The sequence below is a fragment of the Ovis aries genome, chromosome 19 (genome assembly GCF_016772045.2).
Source record: "Ovis aries strain OAR_USU_Benz2616 breed Rambouillet chromosome 19, ARS-UI_Ramb_v3.0, whole genome shotgun sequence".
NCBI lineage: Eukaryota > Metazoa > Chordata > Mammalia > Artiodactyla > Bovidae > Ovis > Ovis aries.
Genome location: NC_056072.1, coordinates 47,391,595 through 47,414,533, shown reverse-complemented (window position 1 = coordinate 47,414,533; position 22,939 = coordinate 47,391,595). Strand labels below are relative to the sequence as shown.

Below are 22,939 nucleotides of genomic sequence, written 5' to 3'. Positions count from 1 at the left end.
CCCCACTGTCCCTCTTGGCCTGGTCTATTCTCTTCCTGTACCATGGCTCTCAGTGTTGCTCCAGGTGTGGGTAGCTCCAAGGTTTGCACATCTCTCCCTCGTCCCTAAGGTTTGAGGTTCAGCCACAGGGCACAGCCTCCTTCCTGTTTAGTGACCAGACTCACCAGGTGTTCAGTCCTCACCCTCCCCTTCCTCTAACGCTCTTTCACCTCCCCCACTCCAGGGCGCCTTCTCTTGCTCAGGCCCCAGGGTTAGCCTCATGACCCTGCCGACCTGGGCACCTTCCTCTAACTCAGACTCACTTGCTGAGTTCTGATCTCTTCTAGATCCTCACCCTGGCCTCCCTGGAGAGCCCAGCACCCTCCAGCTACTTTTCTGCCTGTTTTGCCTTTTGCAGCCCCACTTGTCTTTATAAGGGGCTTCCCTGGTGGCTCAAATGGTAAGGAATCTGCCTGCAATCAGGAGACCCAGGTTCCATCCCTGGGTTGGGAAAATTCCCCTGGAGAAGAAAATGGCAACCCACTGTAGCACTCTTGTCTGGAGAATTCCATGGACAGAGGAGCCTGGCAGGCTACCGTCCACGGGATAGCAAAGAGTTGGACACGACTGAGCAACTTTCACTTTTTCTCTTTCTGAAAAGGCTGCCTTTTGAGTTTTCTTGGCTCTTTCCCATGCATACATGTTATGAAACTTTTGTTTGATTTTCTCTTATTTAGAATAAATAAAGAGGCTGTCTTTTGACAGCCTCTAAAGTCTGGCCTCTAAAGCCTCTCAAATCCCCTAAAGTGGACTAGAGTCTGGCCCTGTAATCCGAATCCAGAACCCAGAGGTACCTAGTAGATTGCAGCCGCAATCTGCTTGCCTTTACTGCTACCCTTTTCCACCGCATGACCGCCAACCAAGACTCGCCATCCCCGGCCACACAACACTCGCTCTCTTCTGTGCTTTGGGTACTTTCTTCCCCTGCTTGGAGCAGCCTCTCTCCCATGCCTGCGACCCACCTGTCTGTGGAAATGTATCCTGCTTGGCCTTCAGGCCCTCCAGAGAGGGAGGCTCCTGCCCAGCCCTCTTTTCTCCCCACTGCACTCTGAAGTGATGTCTTTCATCCTTCCTTTAATTTTCACTGTGTGATGTTACTCATCTAGCATCTGTGTGCTACCTTAGAGTAATTCATATGTAACGCTTACGTCTCTCACTGGAACCTCACCTCTGGGAGGAAGCGCATTGTGTAATACATCTTCATAGTCCCCAGAACACTCCGCCTTATGTTTGCCATGTGGCAGATGTTCAAGGAATTTTGTTGGGCGGATGAACAAATGCAGGAATGAGTGACTTTCGTATCCAGCCGTTCCCTCTCTAGGCCTCAGTTTCCCCATCTTTCTAGTTAAGGGAGTTAGATTAGATGATCTTTGAGAGGATCTTTTAACTTATCTCACACCCAGGTTTCATGTTAATTCAAAGCTCTGAGATACCTCCTTGAGTTTTATTACCATGTGCCCCATACAGAACAGGCATCATTAGGAAGTATATAAATGCATCCCTGAAATATCTTGCTGGCTCACAAACTTGTTTTTGTCTTTCCTAGGTTTACAAGTTGTCCTGAACTCCATTATAAAAGCCATGGTTCCCCTCCTTCACATAGCCCTTTTGGTATTATTTGTAATCATAATCTATGCTATTATAGGATTGGAGCTTTTTATTGGAAAAATGCACAAAACATGTTTTTTTGCTGACTCAGGTGAGTAATGAAAATGGTCGCTAACCAGACTATTTAAAAATTTGGCTTTTCCCAAAACAACTTTTCTGGTTTGGGAAAAATCTAAAACAAAATGAGAGGCAGGGGGAAATGGAAAGCCAAATCCATTGGTTAATCTAAGCCGTTCTTAGTGTGAATTATATTTAGAATTAATGAGAATTTGGTCTCTTTTTCTATCTTGATTTCCTATGTAATGTGTTCTGGCAAACAAGATGGGGGGAGCCCCCTGAAATTGGACTATGAGGTGAATCAACAGTGTTTCTCTGGGGCTTCCCTGGTCATCCAGCGGCTAGGACTCCGCACTCCCAATGCAGGGGTCCCGGATTCGATCCCTGGTCAGGGAACTAGACCTCATGTGCCGCACTAAGACTTGGCACAGCCAGATAAGTAAAATGTAATTTTTTAAAAAAATACTATCAGTCTGTATAGGCTGAGGAAGGTGCTGTGAGGACAGAGGAGGGCGGGTAGATTCTCGGCTCCCGCGGCACGGGTTCCTGCGAGTCGTTCCCGCCCTGGGTGGTGAAGCCTGCACCTCTGTTTGCAGATGTGGTGGCTGAAGAGGACCCAGCGCCGTGTGCGTTCTCAGGGAATGGACGCCAGTGCACCGCCAACGGCACGGAGTGTAGGAGTGGCTGGGTTGGCCCCAATGGTGGCATCACCAACTTCGACAACTTTGCCTTTGCCATGCTCACTGTGTTTCAGTGCATCACCATGGAGGGCTGGACAGACGTGCTCTACTGGGTAAGCAGCTTGCGGAGGGGGTTGACGGAGCATGCTTTCCTCGGATAAAAGTGTTTCATTAGCTGGAGCCATTGGGGAGCTGGCTGGAGAAGACCCCCTGGAAGTGAGTTCTTTGGGAAGGGAAGCAGACTGTCTTTTCACTCAGCAAGACCCATTACATCTCCCCGTCAGGGCCTTGCTTTCAGCTGTAGAAAGCTGCTACAGGATGTGGACTTCCTCGCATCCCCAGTGTCTCCTGGGGACTTACCACTGAGCATACCCAGTAGTCCCCTTTGTTGGAGGAACTCCAGCATACCAGGGCTGTCCTGATTAGACACTTGAAGAGCCCAGGGTCATTCCCTAGAGTAAGAGGCCCCCGGACTTCCGTAGACTAAAACTAATCTTTTACACCTAGAGGCAGGTTTCTCTACCAGGTCCTAAATGGAAGGTAGAAAACATTAATTAACTGGATTCTTTTCAGGCTTTCCATAGCTTAGCACAGCCTTAAAGCCCAAATGGGTTTTTCCCCTATTATGGTGCTTCCCTTTTGCATCTTCAGTATTAGTACAAACCAGCCCAGCATAAGCCCTTAGCTCTGTCTTCCCTTTTCTTTGGCGCTAGAGAACTTTGGCAGAGAAGGTAAAGATGGCACATCAGCCTTCCAGGGCTGGTGGACCTGTTCGTGAAAACAGATGGACACCCTCTGTATGGCTCGGGGCTAGCTTCTCTTGTTCCCAACAGAGCCGGTAGGGTTTGCTACAGATGAGAGCAGTTGTATTTTAACAGAGTTGAGCTTATTTGTTTACTTCTGTGTTTGATAGAATTTGAAAACACTCACAGAAGTTTAGAAATTATTTTTCCATGGCACAGAGTTGTTGGGAAAAACAGCTGCCTTGTAGATTTTGAGCATAAACCCAGGTCCAAATGGGATTAATCAGGATTCCAATAATGATTTGTTAAAAGGTAATGAGTAATAACATACTTCTTAAATGGTCAGTCTCCAGTTAAACAGTCTGCACGTTGTGAAATATTTTCTGATAGAATCTAAATTTTAGACACTTTATAAGATTTCCCATCACTCTATAACTTCAGAGAACATAATGCTTGTAAATAGGTTTTTGCTTCCCTTCACAAGTGAATTTGATGCTTGCAGGGTTGTAGAAATGTCTGTATGTTCAGTGTTAGGCAAAGAAAATGCGTTTTTATTTTCATCCCCAAGGTGTTAGTCTAGTTTGGTAATAGGGTTTTTAAAATATCACCAGCATGTCTATTTCTTCCCCTTCCCCTCCTTTTTCTAATTGTCATAGGAGAGAGAGAGTGAGAGTATGTGTGTATGTATGCAATCTGTTATTTATATCCATAGCACAATGCCTTTTGTAAAATTTTTTGTGAAGAGAAAGAGGAAGATTATATAGGATGAGCCAAGCCCATGGCTATGCACGAGGACCCTCTAATTAGGTAAAGAGCTCATTTTCAGTATTATGTTTTAAGTTGCCACTCCTGGTTAGATTAGTGGAGGGCTCAATCTCGTCTCCCTTTGAAGTTTCTGATAGATAGAAAAAGCACCATTCAGATAGCCCAAATTCTGGTCCTTCCCCCTAAAACAGTACAGAAAACGTTTTGATTTAAAACAGATGAAAAAATCGGTGACTCCTCAGCTCTAGTCTCCCTATTTTCATGGTGTATTGACATTGCTGATCCGACATGCCCTAATGGACAGTTGCAGACTTTATGTTTCCGCACACTGATTCTCTCATTACAATCTTCCCATCGCCAAGTTAGTGGCAACTCTGGGAGTGTGTGATTAAAGGAGAGAAGACTCCACGCACCTAGAAACAAAAGTTTCTACTTGCTTTCCTGAGAACCTCAAAGTATCACCTTAGAGGATGATATAATTATTACCTCTGTTTTTCATATGACAGTCACAGGGCTAATAATTTGACAACATAATAATTATATTCTCTATGAATTACATGGTGTCTTTATTCCGATGGAGGAACTCCAATAACTTACCAACCTTATGCCAGTCTATATCCCTTTATAGCAGGTCTGGGAAACAGTGGAATATAGACCCCTAGACATCCTCAAGGTCCTGCTGCAAGTGGTTGTGGTATTTGATTTACAACAAGGGTCTACAGACCTTTTTTTTTTTCATAAGGGACCAGACAGTAAATATATGTGGCCGGGCAGACCATAATGTCTATGTCATAACTGCTCAGCTCTGCCCATGTCACTTGGAAGCAGCTGCAGACAACATGTACACCTGTGGCTTCATTCCAGTATTTATTTATGGACACTGACGTGAATTTTGTATAACATTCCTGTGTCATGAGATAGTCCAGATTTTTTTTTCCCATCATTTAAAAATGTAAAAGCCATTTTTAGCTCATGGGCTGTCCAAAAGCAGGTGGTAGGCTGGTTTGGCCCACAGGTCATAATGTCATGACCCCTGGTCTAGACTAGAACCCCCCCCCCCCCCTTCCTTGGCATTTCTCCATTCTCGGAGGTTTGTGAGCCCTTCTGGAACACTAGGGGGCAGCTCAGGGATGTCTTCCAGAGTGCTCACTGAGCTCTTATTCTCAAACATATCAGGTTGCTTCTAATTACTTACTGATTACATTTATTAACTCTGCATAGACATAGGCAGGAGCCAGGCCCCAGCCTTCTTCCTATTTTATGGGCTGCAGTCGGTGGGATCCACAGCTGTGCACAGAACAGCGCCTCCCTGCCCAGCACAGCGCCTGGCCCGAAGCTGGTGCTCAGCAGACACCAGCTACCGTTACTCTTCAAGTTCGCAGTCCCATTGCCTCAGGGTAGATGGGCCTTTTTAAAATTCCTGATTTTTACCACAGCCAGAGTGTAAAGGGAAAATCTTGAGAGAGAACTGAGATTCAATTTAAAATATTGATTGCAAGCAAATTTTTCAGTCATTTAGGTGTTTGTATATGTTGGACAGAGTCATTGCCCGGGATGAGTTTGAGTCTGGTTGAGTTTATGTTCAGTCAGTGTTTCCAAGTTCATGGATGCCTCAGTCCCCAGGAGTACCTGGCAAGTGGCGGCAGGGTCTTGGGAAGGTAGGCCCAGTATGCAGAAAGACATGTGTAGGACAGGATGCTTGGATATGTGGGGAATGGGATTATTAACTTCTGATAGAAAGCCATTTTTTTAGTGCTCTTTTTTTGAAGTGAACTCCATAAGCATAATTAAGCTGCCATCTGATCTACACGTTTGTTGTCCAGAGTCAGAAAGGTGTAGTGCAAGGAAAGAGCCTTACGCTGGAGAAGGCTAGGTGCCTGACCTTGGGTAGGTCACCCAAATACTCTGGGCTTTAACTTTGTGTCGTCCACAAGATGTAGAGTAACACTACATGATTCTATTATTTTTTCTTCAACTCCAAGGAAATGATTTTAAATGTAGGAAATTAATTAAAATATTAGAATTGGTTTCAGGAAAGAATTATCCATATCAGTTATTTGTGGCCTTTTGCCTTAGTGCCAACCTCTTCTCTTAGTGAGCAGCACATCAATGGCAGTGCTGGCTGTCAGACTCAAACAGGAAGCTCCCTTGGTCAAGTTGATAGTCTTCTTCATTCAGGGTACCTGGGAACTCCCTCTCTAGTTAGCTAGCAGCTTGCCTTTCTGGTCCTTTCTCTGATTCTAGGCTCAGGGGAGCCACAACCAATATATCAAGTTTCTAGTAGTTTTTGCAATAGAAAAAACAAAAAGCCTTAGATTAATCAGATGTGCATGGATGTGCATCTCAGCCTTTGAAGTGAGGGGAAACTGAAACCAGGTTATTATTTCCTGAGTACCAGGGACACGACATGATGACTTTGATATAAATATTTTAAAAATCCAAATTGAAATGACTGAGCTCATGCCGCTTTCTCCCTTGCTGACAAAGGACGTGCAGACAAAATCCCAAGCAGAGTCTCTATTTTTGTGTGGGTATTTCGGGGACCGGCTTGCCAGTTCTGACGTGTCCCATGTGATTGGTAAAGTCTAAGAAATACTAGCCTCTGAAAAGAGAGCAGGGTTGAGAAGGTTACTTCAGGAGAAAGACTGGCCCTTAGAGCTTAATTTTTATTTCTCATTCCCACGCTCTGGAGATTTAGGGTCTCCTGTGGCCTTTGGTTTTCCCTTGTCCCCCATGGGTTATTCCAGGTGATATTTCTGATTTGAGCAAAAACACTTATTTCTAGGAAATAAGTTTCTTTGGGGAAAAAAGATGTTCCCTCCCAAGTTGGAGCAGACAGCTGTTCCCGGAACCATCCTCTGGAACACGGGGCTGAAGCCCAAAAGAGGATGGGCAGGGCAGATGCTGGGCTGACAGCTAACACACTTTGCTGACGTGTGAGAGGGTAGGGTCCCCTAGTGGGGACCCTGGACATACACCCCCTTCCTCTCTGTGAGCAAGCATACTCTCCCCGGTCATGGGCAATCCTCTTGCCCCAGCCAAGGGGAAGCAGGCCCAGAGAGGGGTCTGTGGAAGGCCCCGATTCCAGGCTGGGCTCTGGTTACTACGCCAGGCAGCCTGTTTCTTCTCCTGCACATCTAGGTGGTTAAATAAGTTTAGTGGTGTAGTTGCTTTGGAAGAATTACCCTCGGCCTTCCTGCTGAAATTAGTTTATCCAACTTAATGAGATCAACAATTGCAGCCACGGCCCTGCCTCATTCATTATTCTAATTGCCGATATAAGATGTGCAGACTGATAGCAGTTCCAGTAAGCACATCAGTTTTCATGTGGCCAAACAGGTGTTTCATAAGGGCTTTAATGCCCTCTCTGTAGACTTCAGCAACAGATGTTAGGTAATTTTTTTTTTAATGTTCTCTTTTTCTGTTTGGTTTCTGCTTGAGGCAAACAGTGAAATGCATGAGTTTCATTCTGTAAAGCTAAAAACCTAGTGCCAGATAATGTAAAGAAAGCACATGCTTAACGGCCTGAGGGCTTGACCTCAGAAAGCCAGAACCATGAATCAGCCCAGACCATATACTGTTCTGTTAGCTGGGGATTCCAGCAGAGTCAGGCCTGGGGTCATTCATTCAGTCTTTTCACTGGTGCTTCACCTTTCTTGGAGAAGGCTTTGCCCAATGTTTAACACTGACCTGTGCTGTTAGAAAGTTGCATCCAGCTGTGAACCCTGAAGCACCTGTTTGCTTCAGCACAAAAGTTGCTCATGAGCTGATCTCCCCGGGAAGGTGTGTTCAGGGGGCCATGTCTGACTGTGCTGCTTCACTTGGCACAGAAGTAGGGACACCACGTTCCTCTGAAAGAACTCACAGCTGGAGCCACCTGTCTCAGGGAAGGTTGTGTAGGTTCAAGCTAGATTTGAGAGATGAGGGCTTTTTAAATTTCTCCTTACTGGCAAGCAGTTGGGTCCTTCCTGTGGGTGCAGTTGAGAAAAAAAGTCTCATTCCCCAAAGCACCCCTGAATATGTCAGCTAGTTGACTTCTGAGTACTTTCCTTCTTTGCATTAATTTAGCTGTGCTTGCACTGACTGATAGCAGATAATCCAGATTTAAAGTGGGTTAGGTTTCCTGGGATAGATTGGCTTCCAGTATACCCAAAATCCAATAACTGGAAAGTTATTATTTTAGAGTTTTTTTAAAAAAGAATTTATAGAGTCAAATGCTACAAATTTGTCTCTATAGCTAAGACTTTTCCACCATCACAAATTTTGAAAGCAAGAATACTACCAACAATTTGGGCAGAGTAGAAAATAGTTTCTAGTTAAGCACTAGTTTTGTCTTCTACCAAGATCTCTGAAAATCCCTTACCAAGGCAATTTCTTGTAAGAAAGAGCCAAATTCTAGCTGATTGGCCTAGCATTGGCCAGAGTTTGCTATTAGTTGCCCTGAAAGTTGTGATGACTCTGTGTGTGTGTGTGTGTGTGTGTGTGTGTGTGTGTGTGTGTGTGTGTGTGTGTGTTGGGAATATATAATGAATGTGCATTGGCTACTGATTTGAAGCTGAGTAAATGTTTGATTAAATGTATGGAATGCTGTCTCTAATGTAACCCTCTCTCCTTATTAGATTCTCTTATTAACCCACTTCTATGAGACCATCTTGTTTCTTGCAGATGAATGATGCTATGGGATTTGAATTGCCCTGGGTGTATTTTGTCAGTCTCGTCATCTTTGGGTCATTTTTCGTACTAAATCTTGTACTTGGTGTATTGAGCGGGTAAGCTACACCTCTTTCATCTTGAAAGCAGAGTCCTGAGGACAGTTGCCAAGACCACACAGGCTTGCTAGATGGGAGCCGCCGGGTGGGTGCCAAGCATTTTATGTGTCCTCCAAGATGCTTTCTTTTCTGCTGAGGCTTCCCAAACCAAGACGTTTCCTGGAACCTCACCAGCCTTTGTGAGAGAAAGCTATAGGATAATTATTGATGAGATTTAATCAGCGTTGTCACTTGGGGTTTAAATCATTGGCATTGCTTGTCCATTTGTCCTAAAAGGAGATACATCTATAATTGCTTTATTGGTCTGGATCCAAATATAATGCAGATTAATTGGTACCAAACAGTAGCTAAATGACTTTTGGTAGGCCACATTTGGGGATTTCCGCAGCAGAACCTGCCCTTATTGAAAGAACAAAACTGGAAGGCCCTTGGCGGGATCCCATCCTTGGAGCACCAGTCCTCAGTCAAAGCCCTAGTGGTCCAGCAGCAGTTCCTGGGGCTCTGCTCTTTGGCAAATGGATAACTGATAACTAATCTCCTTACATTTTACAGGTAAATGATGCGATAGGATGGGAATGGCCATGGGTGTATTTTGTTAGTCTCATCATCCTTGGCTCATTTTTCGTCCTTAACCTGGTTCTTGGTGTCCTTAGTGGGTAAGCAGTTGGATCCATGTCCCACATTCTGCTGCTGCCATGTGTCAGGCAGCTCCCTACGGCTTTCTCTGCATGCGTGTGGACTCTGATGTCCCCCCTGTGTGTTGCTTTGGGACTGAACTGTAATTCTCAATGCTCGTATCTGTCTGTGAGATTCTGTGTTTCTGATGCTTGCCAAACTATTAATTGAATGAAACCATTTCCCTGAAGTGAGTCACATTTATATGCTAGAGTGTAGGAGTGGATTAAAAGTGACTAAAAGGATGCCCAGCCTTGGTCTCCCGCAGCAAAGGACCTTTGTCTTTTGTGGTTTTCTTCCCATTAGTATTAGTACATAGCCTGGCCCTTTAAAGTTACTTGCAGTATCATGATTATTTCCAGTGGTGTTTCAGATTTCATGGTAAAGGAGAAATAAGCCTAGATTAGCACAGAAATACTGGACAGTTTAAAAATCTCACATCCTTCCCATGGGGATCATTTATTAGCTTGGTTTTCTGCTGCTATCACTGTGAGAATATTCCCTTGAATTCGTTTTTAATCTTAGCTCACAGAATCTGTCTTTAATGCAGAGAAATAATCAGCTTTTGCACCTAAATTTCCTCCGGCCTTATCATTGTCTGTGTCACTCAGTCATCATTTTTGAAATGTTACTTTGTTGGCCTCCTCGGCTCTGTGGATTGACGGGGCTTCAGTGGAGGCTGGGACCAGAGTGGGGCTCTATCTTGTCTGTGGTTGCCATCCCAGAGCCCTCCTGGGCATCCTAGCATCTTCCCCACCACACAGACACCCGACACAGGGGAGTATCCCAGAGAAGGGAGTGGGGCCTCCCCAGGCTCTCACTGCCAGCTTATTGCCATTGCCAGGGCCTGGGAGGGTGACCGGGGCTCATAGGTGCCTGTTTCCCCTGAGGAGCCCCTGTCACTCCTGAGTTCAGACATCCTCTGGAGATACTGCTGATAGACTTGATTCCCAGTGAGTTTATCTACTCCTCACTCACTCTATCTCTGTCTTGCTGAGAGCTTGTATCTCGGGGGAAGTGATGTCTTCATGTAATGCCGAGTCAGTGGAGAGACCTTTATCTCACTTTTCTAAACACTGCCTTTTCCAGAGCAGAAAGCGAGCTAGTTACCCATCTTTGCTTCCTCTCCTCATTTTCCCTCTCAGCTACCCTGCCTGTTTTCAGGGACAGCATGTTTAGAATTCTCCCTGACCAAGTGCGGTCGCTTTCACACCATGGATACACACTGTCCTCTGAAGCCCCATCTAGAAATGAGCCAGGAGCCCATGCCTTACAGTGAGGGGAAAGGGGGCTCTGGGCCTGAGTTCTGGTGTGACAGCTGACCCTCTGCACTGACCCAGGCCAAAGATTCTTTCTCTGGATAAATGGCTCTTCAAGCCTAAAGTTCTTTCACGTCACACTTTAAAAGTGCCTTCTTCCTAACGACCCTCTGTGGCCTTAGGTCAGTGTCAGGATGGTGAGGGTGGAATTTATCCCTGGAGAAGCAGCATCATGTTGATTTTACTACAGGAACAGCCCATACAAGGTTAACAGCAATTCTGTTGTGAATTCCTTGGCACCCTGTGTCTCCTAAACCCAACTAAACTGAGGCCATGGAAACGACTAATTTTAACAGTGCCAGTGACATGCCTTATCTCTGAGCTTCCCAGAGCAGGAACATCACCCTGGCAGGATGAGACAGACTTAAAAAGGGAAAAGGGGAAAAAGCTGGGAGGGACCCCTTATTACAATGGTGGATGCTAAATATGCACCCAGTTGGGGGTACCCACAGCTGGAGGATAAAGACACACACACCATGATGGAACAGCCAGTTTACTGAAATATATTTTGGGGAAAGTAATAAGTAACTTTAAAATATTTTTAAATCAGAACAAAACTGGATTCCTTATGAAGGAGAATGTAAATGACATTTGAATTCTTAAAATAAAACCCAAAAATTCCCAGCAATATTCAGTCAGTTCCACGATGTGCCCCAGCTCCCCCGGGGCTGCAGCTGACCCTGCCTGGACGTGCGAGGCCACTTGGGTAGGAGATGTCCAGCAGCACTCTGTCTAAAGGAGGAACCACGTCCGCAGAGCAGTGTTCCAGCGTGTTCGCAAATTTGGTCGCTTTTCCTGAATTCTTGCTGCATGTCTGGCTCTGGGCCAGGGGCCAGGGTGCCAAGATGTCTAAGACTCAGATGGGGGCCTTGTGCTCAGACAGTCATTGTCTGGGGTGGAACTGTCATCGGGCAGTGCAGGATGGCCAAGCTAAAATAGGGGCGGGGACAGAGAAGCTGTGAAAGCAGTATGTCTATGAGCTGGATGTTGAAAGATGATAAGGTGTCTGTGGGGGTGGCGGTGGGGTGGGCTAGAGGTGGAGAAACCAGAGAACAGGCTGCTCCCACCTTTCCTAACAGTTAGTTACTTGGGCTTCTCCGCCTGGGTACTCCTCCTTGACTTTCCCCTACAAAAAGCAACAAAAAATCAAAATCAGTCATTTGTATTTATTTTCTTGTTTCAGAGAAATGAAATTTAAAAAACCATTTTTTTAGTTTCAATCTTAGAGTTCTTCCCAACTTTTTTAGGGAACATTGGAGGAAATACAAAATCAGAAGGACATAAATGTTAAAAAGGAGATGGCTTATGTTGCATACCCTTAGGGACCATTGGACCAGCACAAATGTAATTCCAAAAGCCCTGAATTAAAAGGCTCTCCTGTTTTAGACCATGCTGATGCTTTCTAATGAAGGATCGTTATAAGACGCTATGTGTCTTTAAGTCAACCATTTGGAAATATTTGTTGCTCTTCCTTGGCTCCTCTTCTTTTTCCATGTGGCCATGCTGTCCTATTGTATCCTTAAACTGATTTTAATCTGTGCACTTGATTTGGTATTGGTACATTTATGAAGCATTGTTAAATCTGATGCTTTGAAATAGCTCTGGTTTTACAGCGGACTGTTTTTCTCAAGGTGAGTATGAGGTTCATGAACTGTATGCTCTGCATAGCCAAGCATGATCCTGGATGAAGACATTCCCACCCCCTGCCCCAACCCAGGTACTTGTGCTGTGTGGGAGGAGCCGAGAAAGTCAGTAACTAGAGTTCTGATTTGATAATAAGTTGTTATCAAGGAGATGGCCCCGTTATGACTAAGTGTTAGAAAGAATGTCTCAATTAAGTCTACAGTTCAGCTGGCTTTTCTCATGGTGGCTTTGATGATTGTTCACTTTTAAAATTGCTCACTTAACTCTTGTCCCCTTTGGGGTATTTTTTCTATAGGTAGGTAAGATAAGAGAACACGGTGGTGTTTCAGCACTTTTTATCTTTAGAGTCACTGCCAGATTCCCAGGGGGGATGGTGGTCATGGACAGTGGCTCACATCTTCACCTGCAAGGACTACCTGGTGCCAGGCACACCTCTGGTAAGGTAGACGGCCCTCTGAGCCCCTGTGGTGTGGGTCAGACCCCCAAAAAGGGGCTGGTGGGTGAGATGTGAATTAGAAGACCTGAGTTCTGGTCATGTGCTAAATAACTCTGGGACTTCACTTAGGAGTCCCGAGCCTACATCTCTTGGCCCCTCAAAGGAGGGATGAGGCTGCTGTGCCATCCCCACCCACACACACAGAATAGGTGGCTTTAGGTCGGCTCATGAATGTAAAAGTGCTTTGAAAAATAGATACTGCAAAGAATTTTACTCATTGAATGTATCTTTTTCTTACCTCTGTGGGCCTCCTCCCAATCCCCTCCTTGGGTGAAGTGGTAACAGCTAAGAGGCTATTTGGAGAATATCTGAAATGTACCGTTTTCTGAATTTCCCAGGAAGAGACCAACAGAAATAGGCTTTGTATGCACATTAATACTGTACTCAGTGCCCTCATGATCAGGCCATGGAGGTTCTTTGTCATCTTTGAGGTGCAGCTCTCAATCATGATTGAAGTTCTGACAGTGATTTATTTTTGCACAAGTAGGGAGGCATGACATTTCTGTAACATATGGTTAAACACTGGCTTTAGAGTCAGATAATTAAGACTTAACTCTCTGCTCTACCTTTTACCAACTATGAGATTTGGTGAAATAGTTTACCTGTTCGAGCTTCACTTCGCTTGTCTGCAAAATGATGTTAATAATATTAACCGTGGGGAGTTGCGAGAGGATTCAGTGAGCTGAAGAGTGTAGAGAGGTTCGTTACTTTGATGGTGATGGCTTGAGTAAGAGTATATAAAATGAGATTTGCATGCAAGAAAAATCTAATCAACTCAGTTCTTTTAATTTTTCTCCCTTGTGACCAGGCCTATAGGTAGAGTTTAATTTGCATGACTCTTCTACTCAGGATGTTAATAAACTAAGTATTCTCTACTTAGTTTAGAGTAGAGAATTTGCTTTTAGAGGATCTAATGTCCAAAAATGCTCTTAGAGGCGCAGGAAGGTAAAATGAAAATACTTAGGAGTTGGTAAATTATGAAGTCCTTGCTAAGCAAAGATTTGATTTGCCTTTGTTTCTGTTTCTGCCAAAGATAGACTAAGGACCCACGGTGCCTAGACTGGTTTTGATGTCTATTAGATGGATTTCTCCTGAGAAGTTTAGATAATCTCTGATATTTATATAGTAGCAGTCAGATCCCTAGCACTTAGCAATGGCCAGGAAGAGATTAGATAAAAGACCCTTAAGAGATTAGTGTAATATAACCCAGACTTTGATGCATCTGTTCTCTGTCGGCCTTTGAAGTCGGGCCCCATATGCCATTTTTCATAGTAAATCCAAAGGGCAATTTTAGGATCCTATGTTGTGAATATTTTTCTGTTCAGTTGTTTTGAACACTGTTGTCTTGGTGCCTGGATATTCCCTGCCATAAAATGGAGTTTAAAAACTCCATTCTCTTTTCTTTTATAAATTCAGTATCATAATGTGAAGGTTCTTTAATTATGCGCCAGACTATGACCCATATTGGGACAGACCTCTGCCCTAGTCTTTTAAAAAATGTTTATTTATTTGTGACCGCACTGGGTCTTCGTGCTGGGCTCGGGCTTTCTCTGGCCTTGGCGAGTGGGGCTGCTCTCCATTGGCAGTGTGCAGGCTTCTCGTCACCGTGGCTTTTTGGTGGCGCATGGACTGAGTTGCCCCCAGGCATTTGGGGTTCAGACCAGGGATTGAACCCATATCCCCTCCATTGGCAGGCAGATTCTTAACCACTGGATTGCCAGGAAGGTCCCTCTAATCACTTTTTTAGAGGAAAAAGATGATTAATGAATTTCATCTCCTATTCCTTAGACTTTACTCATATTCGTCTAAAACATTATATTTCTCTTCAGTCCATTTGGTTTCTCTTTAATCTACATTAACTGGGGGGAAAGGATGCTTGGTGATTGGTTGAAAGTGTTGGGATTAAAAAAACCTAGGCAGAGATTCATGCCTGGCTTCTCTACTTGTGTAACTGCTGGTATAGAGGGAGTGGAAGAGGGTGGCATGGCAAGTGGGGGTGACTGTGCTGTATTAGAATCTTACAAAATAGGTTCGGGTTTGGGGGCATCATAGTTTACACCGTAGTCTGTTACATTCACACCATTATGAACCATGGTCAATCAGAGATTGCCTCTAGTTCCCTCCCCTTGAATGTTGGCTCAGAGGGAAAAACATACCAGGTATATTGTGGAGACATACCCTCTGGGAATAGGCATTTGTATAAATTATTCATGACTGGGATTAGAATTTACTCTCATTCAATGCTTTACCAGCATCTGCTCACAGAAAATGAACAACAGAATTTCTTCCTGTACATAAACAGATCTGCATCTTAGAAGAGTAGTTGAATTGCTTGTGACATTGAAAAGGGTATTGTTAGGTAATGGGATAAAGCAGGCTATCAGCGTGATTGGTTACCACTACATTACAGAATGAAATTGTATTGAGTTAATGAGTTAATTCCATATCTTGACAACAGGCAGAGAAAACACATAGAGGTCTAGTTCAAAAACAAGGGGACAGTGGAGAGTTCTTTGTAGATAGTTCTTAAAATTAAAAAATATATATATTTTTTCCTGTGTGCAATTAGTGATGATCAGGCTGCCAGATTCCCAAAGACACTCTTAATGATCACTTGTAGCAAAATATTTCCCCACAGTTAACTGGATATATCTTTGGTTTGACTTGACTCACAGATGAAAGAGTTGTCCACACAGTTGGAAGTCTCTTTTCTTGAACTTGGAAGTAGTGCTGTGAGTGGGGTTGAAAACTGAGGGAGAGATCTATGGTCCTTTAGTAACTTCACATGGTTTGGTTTTGGTAGAACAAGAAATTAAGCCCTGCTTCAGCTCTATGTGGAAGAATGCTAAATTTCCTTTTTCTAATAAAGAACTGTCCTAAACATTTTTATAGACTTTTAAGCCCTGAGCTTTCTTGTTGCAGAGTTAAGATGCTGTCAGGGGTAGCTGACAGCTGGATACCGGTGCTGTGGGTACTGTGGTACCTGAAGTGAATAGGCTGATAGCCACACCTGACATTAACAAGTGAGTGGTAACCTCTCTGCCACTGGCCGGCAGCGACTGTTCCCATAGAAATAGCTGTTGGGATCAGTGGAAACGAGGTAAGTGAAAGTTTTCCCTGATCCTTGTTTCCATCAAGCTGATGTCGGTTTCCCTGGCAACAGCAGTGGACAGCAGCCAGGCACAGCAGCAGATTGAGGAGAGCTCTCTCACTTGTCAGCTGTGGCTATCATGTATTCCTAATCCAGTCCTTTCTTATAAAATGTAGCAAAACACCTCTGAGGGCCCAGGAGGCATCTATGGCCACATGTGCCCTCCTGAGCACCCATCTTGGCAATGGAGAGCTGTTGACTTAGCGGAATTCATCACTGAGCTTTCATGCAGAGGCTCAGTTCTTCATAAAGACACTGGCACCTTAGCAGTTGAAATTAAAGCCATAATTTTCCTGTGTTCCCTATTCAGTTGGCGGCATTAACAATTGTTCTTATTTCTGCAGTGAAGGGTTGTTTATGAATTTAATAATTTGACTTCTGTGAGAAACATATTGATGATTGCCCTAAGGTGCTACTGTCAAGCTTATGTCAGTTTTTTTTTTTCTTTTTCCTTCCTTGTAATATTCTTTTATAGGCTGGTAAAATTGCTTACAGAAATCAAATCTTGGTATAGCAGAATGGCTCAGGATAGCAAGACCCATACGTCTGTGGTACTGGGAGCTCTTCTTTATTCAAGTTCAGCAGTTGTCCTAATAAATAAAATGTTCCTGGAACATTTTATTTTAAACTTCTTTTTGTTTTTAAATTGATTTTTATTAGCGTATAGTTGCTTGACAATGTTATGTTGGTTTCTGTTGTACAGCACAGTATATACCCTCTTTTTTAGATTTCCTTCCCACTCAAGCCAACACAGAGCACCAAGTAGAGTTCCCTGAGCTATGCAGCAGGTTCTCATTAGTTATCTGTTTTATATATAGTAATGTATATATGTCAATCTCAGTCCCCCAATTCAACCCACCTTCCCACCCCTCCTTGGTTTCCGTAAGTTTGTCCACATCTGTGTCTCTACTTCTGTTCTGGAAATAAGTTCACCTGTACCATTTTCCTAGATTCTACACAGAAGCAATATTACATTTAAGCAGGTGTGGGCACCCAAGGTAAAAATATCACCTCCTGTATGAGAGTGTTCTCAGGTCCCACAGAGCAGAACTGCTGTCACTGCCAGGGCATGTAAAGTGAGAGTGTGTGTGGAGAGGCACAGAGTAAGGTGTTGGGCACGACCTTATTTCAAACCCTTAAAGGTGTTATTAACATTTTAAAAGTATTTTCTGTGGCGTATTCCTCGGTGGGTCTGGTGGTTAGGACTCCCCACTTCTACTACAGGGGATCCGGGTTCGACCCCTGGTCAGGGAAGTAGGACCCTATAAGCCATGTGGCACAGCACCCCCCCAAAAACAAAATATTTTCTCTGAATCAAAATAAAACTTCAAGATTCAGAGCTATATCTCTGAGAATCAAATGAAGATACGGATCCACAGCATTATGAGAATGTAGATTGACTGCATCAAAGAACACTAAAAATGAAAAGTAAAAGAGCGCTGAAAAAAATGGTTAATGTCCTGACTTGGGGGGCTTTCCGAATGACTTTGTCCTCAACCATCTAGACAAGGGCAAATATGCTTGGTTGGGAGGCAGTATTGAGGACTAACCCTGTACCACCTGGTGAGAGTTCAGTGTGACAGACTAATAAGCAGACAGTCTTGCTAAATATTCCTCTCTCTCTCAGACTTACTGAGAAAAAAATGAGTTCATCGTTCATTCATTGAATGTTTTTATGTGCCTACACAGTGATAGATGTATTTGCCAAGTACCTTCCCAGGCTCTGGGATTTGAGCGGTGAGGCAAAGCAGAGTCTTATCTTCATGAAGCTAATGAGGGGGAGAAAAATTGCAAAGTTTTATAAATCCTTTAAAGGAGAGGTCCATGATGCTGTGAGAGTGTTTAACAGGGAGAACAAATGTTTAGGGGAAGCATCCTGAAGAAAGGGAAGGATGAAGGAATAGCCATCATATCCAGGCAAGATGGGAAAGACACTCAGGGAGGGTATTACAGTCAAAGGAGAAATCCCATCAGAGGCCCGACAGTATGAATGAGTAGAGGGTATTGGAGAATCTGAAGAAAGCCATGGGAATACCAGACCACCCGACCTGTCTCTTGAGAAATCTGTATGCAGGTCAGGAAGCAACAGTTAGAACTGGATGTGGAACAACAGACTGGTTCCAAATAGGAAAAGGAGTACGTCAAGGCTGTATATTGTCACCCTGCTTATTTGACTTCTATGCAGAGTACATCGTGAGAAATGCTGAACTGGAAGAAACACAAGCTGGAATCAAGATTGCCGGGAGAAATATCAATAACCTCAGATATGCAGATGACACCACCCTTATGGCAGAAAGTGAAGAGCAACTAAAAAGCCTCTTGATGAAAGTGAAAAGGAGAGTTAAAAAGTTGGCTTAAAGCTCAACATTCAGAAAACGAAGATCATGGCATCTGGTCCCCTCACTTCATGGGAAGTAGATGGGCAAACAGTGGAAACAGTGTCAGACTTTATTTTTGGGGGCTCCAAAATCACTGCAGATGGTGACTGCAGCCATGAAATTAAAAGACACTTACTCCTTGGAGGAAAAGTTATGACCAACCTAGATAGCATATTCAAAAGCAGAGACATTACTTTGCCGACTAAGGTCCGTCTAGTCAAGGCTATGGTTTTTCCAGTGGTCATGTATGGATGTGAGAGTTGGACTGTGAAGAAGGCTGAGCGCCAAAGAATTGATGCTTTTGAACTGTGGTGTTGGAGAAGACTCTTGAGAGTCCCTTGGACTGCAAGGAGATCCAACCAGTCCATTCTAAAGGAGATCAACCCTGGGATTTCTTTGGAAGGAATGATGCTAAAGCTGAAGCTGCAGTCCTTTGGACACCTCATGCGAAGAGTTGACTCATTGGAAAAGACTCCGATGCTGGGAGAGATTGGGGGCAGGAGGAGAAGGGGATGACCCAGGATGAGATGGCTGGATGGCATCACGGACTCGATGGACATGAGCCTGAGTGAACTCCGGGAGATGGTGATGGACAGAGAGGCCTGGCATGCTGCGATTCATGGGGTCGTAAGGAGTCGGACACGACTGAGCAACTGAACTGAACTGAAGAAAGCCAGGGTGGCAGGCACCCAGGGGCTGGGAAAAGAAGGCAGAAAACAAAGACTGATCAGCAGAGCCCAGATCACAAGGGTCCTTTGAGACCATGTCACAGATTCTGGTCATTAGCTGAAGGATAAAGGAACCCACTGATAAACTTTAAGCTCAAAGTGATGTGATTTCTACCTGTGTTTAATGAAAATTACTCTGATATCGTCAACTTACCTTAAAATGCTTCAACAAATATAACGGATAGAGGCATAGATAGATAGGAGATAAATAAAGTGTAACAAATGTTCATTGTGGAAGCCAGGTGGCAGGCATGTATGTGTTCACTGTGTAAGTCTTCCTACTTTTGTGAATATGTGAAATTTTTTCTTAGTGTTGGAAACATTGAGCATATAAAAATCACTCTGGCTGCAGTAGTATGAATGGACTATATAGATGCAAGACTAGATGAGGGGAGAGCAATTTGAGACTATTGTAATCCTCTTCCAGTCACAATATAGTAACAGTGCCAGAATGGACCTTTTACTATAAACAACTATAAAACTGGCCAAAATATACGAAGCATTTTTTCCCCCAGAAGATAGAAATAGGCAGCAGGCAGCACAGGATTATGTCCCTTAAGAGAAGGGAAACGCATGAAGTAAGTGCCACAATTGCCTTGGCTTTCTGCCTGGAGATGCTTTTAGAATTGTGGCTCAGGGAGGCAGAGCCCAGGAGAAGACCATGGTCTATTCGCTTAAGAGGCAAAAAGCAGTTTGAACTGCCAAGATGGCTGGAATTTTCAGGGCAGGGTACTGGAGAGCAGTAGGCAGAGCAGGGACTCAGGATATCTGAAAAGGATTCTCTGAAATCTTTGACCATATACTAGGCTGCTGTGTGCCAGTTGGACCTATGGGAGTGAGGCAGAGAGCAGCTACTACAAAGCTGTGAGCTGCTGGAAGTCTCAGTGTTGGACAACAGAGGGATTCTGATCAGCTAGACTAGATTGAACTTGATGAATACATTGGACATTCAAGTGAAACCTCAGAAACACCAAATATTAGGGGTGGGGTTACCTTCCTCCTGGAGTAAAAGCCACTCTAGACCTGCCCCAGTGAATCTTACAGACAAGCTTCAGAAGGATCAGGACAAGTGGCCAACTAAACACCTGCCAAAACAAGTCAACACCCATTAAAGGAAGACCTCAAAACTCGGATGTTCCCCAAGTGTTCCCCCAGATGATTAAAAGTTATGGGCCAGGAAATGAAGCAGGAAAACATTATCCATAATCAAGATGGGGTGGGGCCATCAATACAAACAAATTGAGAGATGACAGATAAGGCAGAAAAGGAGCAAAGAACATGTGGGACGAACGAAAAACCAACAGCAAAATTAAGTAGAGAAATCAGTAAATCTGCAAACACAGATGAAAAATTTATAGTTCCATTTTGACTATTGAAGAACACGGGGATGAAAAAAAACTAAACATAGATAACATCTGAACACTACCAATGAAACTGACCTTAATTGGTACTTACATCCAATAACAGCAGAATACACATTTTGTTCAGGAGCACCAAGATAGGCTACATCTGTGCTGTTTAAAAAAAGGGCTCAAAGATTAAAATCTTGCAAAGTATGTTTTTTTTTTAAACAGCATTGATTAAAAATATAAACTAGTAATAGTAGCTATTTAGAATTCTCTTTAGAATTCTAGAATTCTTTAGATTTTTGATAATGAAAGAAGACATCTCCAAATACCTTATAATTTAAAGAAAAATATTACAGTGAAAATAAGGGATATTTTGAACTGAATGATCCATGTGCACTTGAGAAGAAGGTGTATTCTGCATTTGGATGGAATGTCCTGAAGATACCAATGAGATCCATCTCATCTAATATATCACTTAAGACTTGTGTTTCCTTATCAGTTTTCTGTTTTGATGATCTGTCCATTGGTGTGAGTGGGGTATTAAAGTCTCCTATTATTACTGTGTTACTGTCAATTTCTCCTTTTATGTCTGTTAGTGTTTATCTTATGTATTGAGGTGCTTGTATGTTGGGTGCATAGATATTTACAATTGTTACATCTTCCTCTTGGATTGATCCCTTGATCATTGTGTAGTGTCCTTCCTTATCTCTTGTAATCTTCTTTATTTTAAGGTCTATTTTGTTCTGGCGCACATATCCAGAATCTAGAAAAATGGTTCTGAAGAATTTATTTGCAGGGCAGCAATGCAGAAACATAGAGAACAGACTTGTGGACATGGGGAGAGGGGAGGAGAGGGTGAGATGCATGGAGAGAGTAACATGAAACTGACATTACCACGTGTGAAATAGACAGCCAACGGGAATTGGCTGTATGGCTCGGGAAACTCAAACAGGGGCTCTGTGTCAACCCAGAGGAGTGGGATGGGGAGGCAGATGGGAGGGAGGTTCAAAAGGGAGGGGAATATGTATACCTAGGCTGATTCATGTTGAGGTTTGACAGAAACAGCAAAATTCTGTAAAGCAATTATCCTTCAATAAAAAAAGAAAAGAAAGTGATAATGAAAATACAGCAAATCAAAATGTGCATTATCCATCTAAAACAATGCTTAGAAATTTATAGCTCTAAATGCCTTTCAATTCAGTGGTCTCTATTCCCATCTGGCATCACTGACTCAATGGACGTGAGTCTGAGTGAACTCCGGGAGTTGGTGATGGACAGGGAGGCCTGGCATGCTGCAATTCATGGGGTTGCAAAGAGTCGGACACGACTGAGCAACTGAACTGAACTGATTCCCATCTAAGAATCTAGAAAAGGAAAGCAAATTAAATCCAAGGAAAGTAAAAGAGAAATGAGAGAAGTCAGTAAAACAGAAAACTCAAGAATAGGTAAAGTTAACAAAGATAAGAGTGGACTGTTGGAAAAGCTTGATAAAATTAGTAAATCTTTAGCAAGATTAATTTTAAAAAATCAGTATCGGAAATGATGGAGGGGGTATCAACACAAATACTATAGACATTAAAATAATTAGTGACTAGGATAAACAGTTTTATGACAGTAAATTCAATAATTTAGGAGCAATGGACATATTCCTTGAAAAACGCAGCTTATCAAACTGACTCAAAGAGAAAGAAAAAAACTGAAGGGCCCTGTATTTGCTTTTCAAATGGAATTCTGAATCACAGACCTTCTCTCAAAACCAGAGGCCTGGATAATGTCGAGTGAACTCTGTCAAACAACTTAGAAGAAAAGAATAACATTCCATTCCTAGAAAAACTTTTAGAATGTATAGGAGGGGACATTCTCTAACTCATTTTTATGAGGCCAGAATAACTTCAATACCGAACACAACAGACATAAGAAAAGAACAATATCCTTCATTAATACAGATGTAAAATTCTCAAATATTAACAAATTGAATCTAGCAATAATTAAAAGAATAATACCTCATGATCAAATGAAATTTATGTTAGAAACACAGATCAGTTCATCATTGGAAAATCAAGCAGTGTAATTTACTGAATTGACAGAATGAAGGATAAAAATCATATGACCATCTCAATAAATGCAGAAAATACCGCCAACAATATTCTATAACCATTCATAATAAAAACTCTCAGCAAACTAGGACTATATGGCAACTTCCTCAACCTGAATAAGATTATCTACAGAAAACACAGAAACTATAACTGACACCATACTTGATGGTGAAAGGCCGAGTGTGTTCTTATAAGATTAGGAACAAAGTAGTCACTCATCTTTCACCCCTTTTCTTCAGCTTTACCAGTAGGTCAGTACATTAAGGCAAGTAGAGGGTATAAAAGACTAGAAAGAAGGTAAGGAGAAGGCAATGGCACCCCACTCCAGCACTCTTGCCTGGAAAATCCCATGGATGGAGGAGCCTGGTGGGCTGCAGTCCATGGGATTGCTAAGAGTCGGACACGACTGAGCGACTTCACTTTGACTTTTCACTCTCATGCA

General features: G+C 43.2%; 1 protein-coding gene across 13 annotated transcripts in view; it reads left to right on the top strand.

Moving 5' to 3' along the window:
• Positions 1-22,939, top strand: part of CACNA1D (calcium voltage-gated channel subunit alpha1 D) — a 525,137-nt gene that overhangs the window by 349,242 nt on the left and 152,956 nt on the right. For 11 of the 13 annotated variants that reach the window (XM_060402380.1, XM_060402383.1, XM_060402382.1 and 8 more), the window contains exons 6-8: positions 1,586-1,738; positions 2,301-2,497; positions 9,214-9,317. In XM_060402380.1, coding sequence (XP_060258363.1) covers positions 1,586-1,738; positions 2,301-2,497; positions 9,214-9,317 — 454 coding nt within the window. Of the gene's footprint in view, positions 1-1,585; positions 1,739-2,300; positions 2,498-8,557; positions 8,662-9,213; positions 9,318-22,939 lie in introns of all 13 variants that reach the window. The other 2 variants (XM_060402384.1, XM_004018382.6) reach the window with 1 other exon arrangement.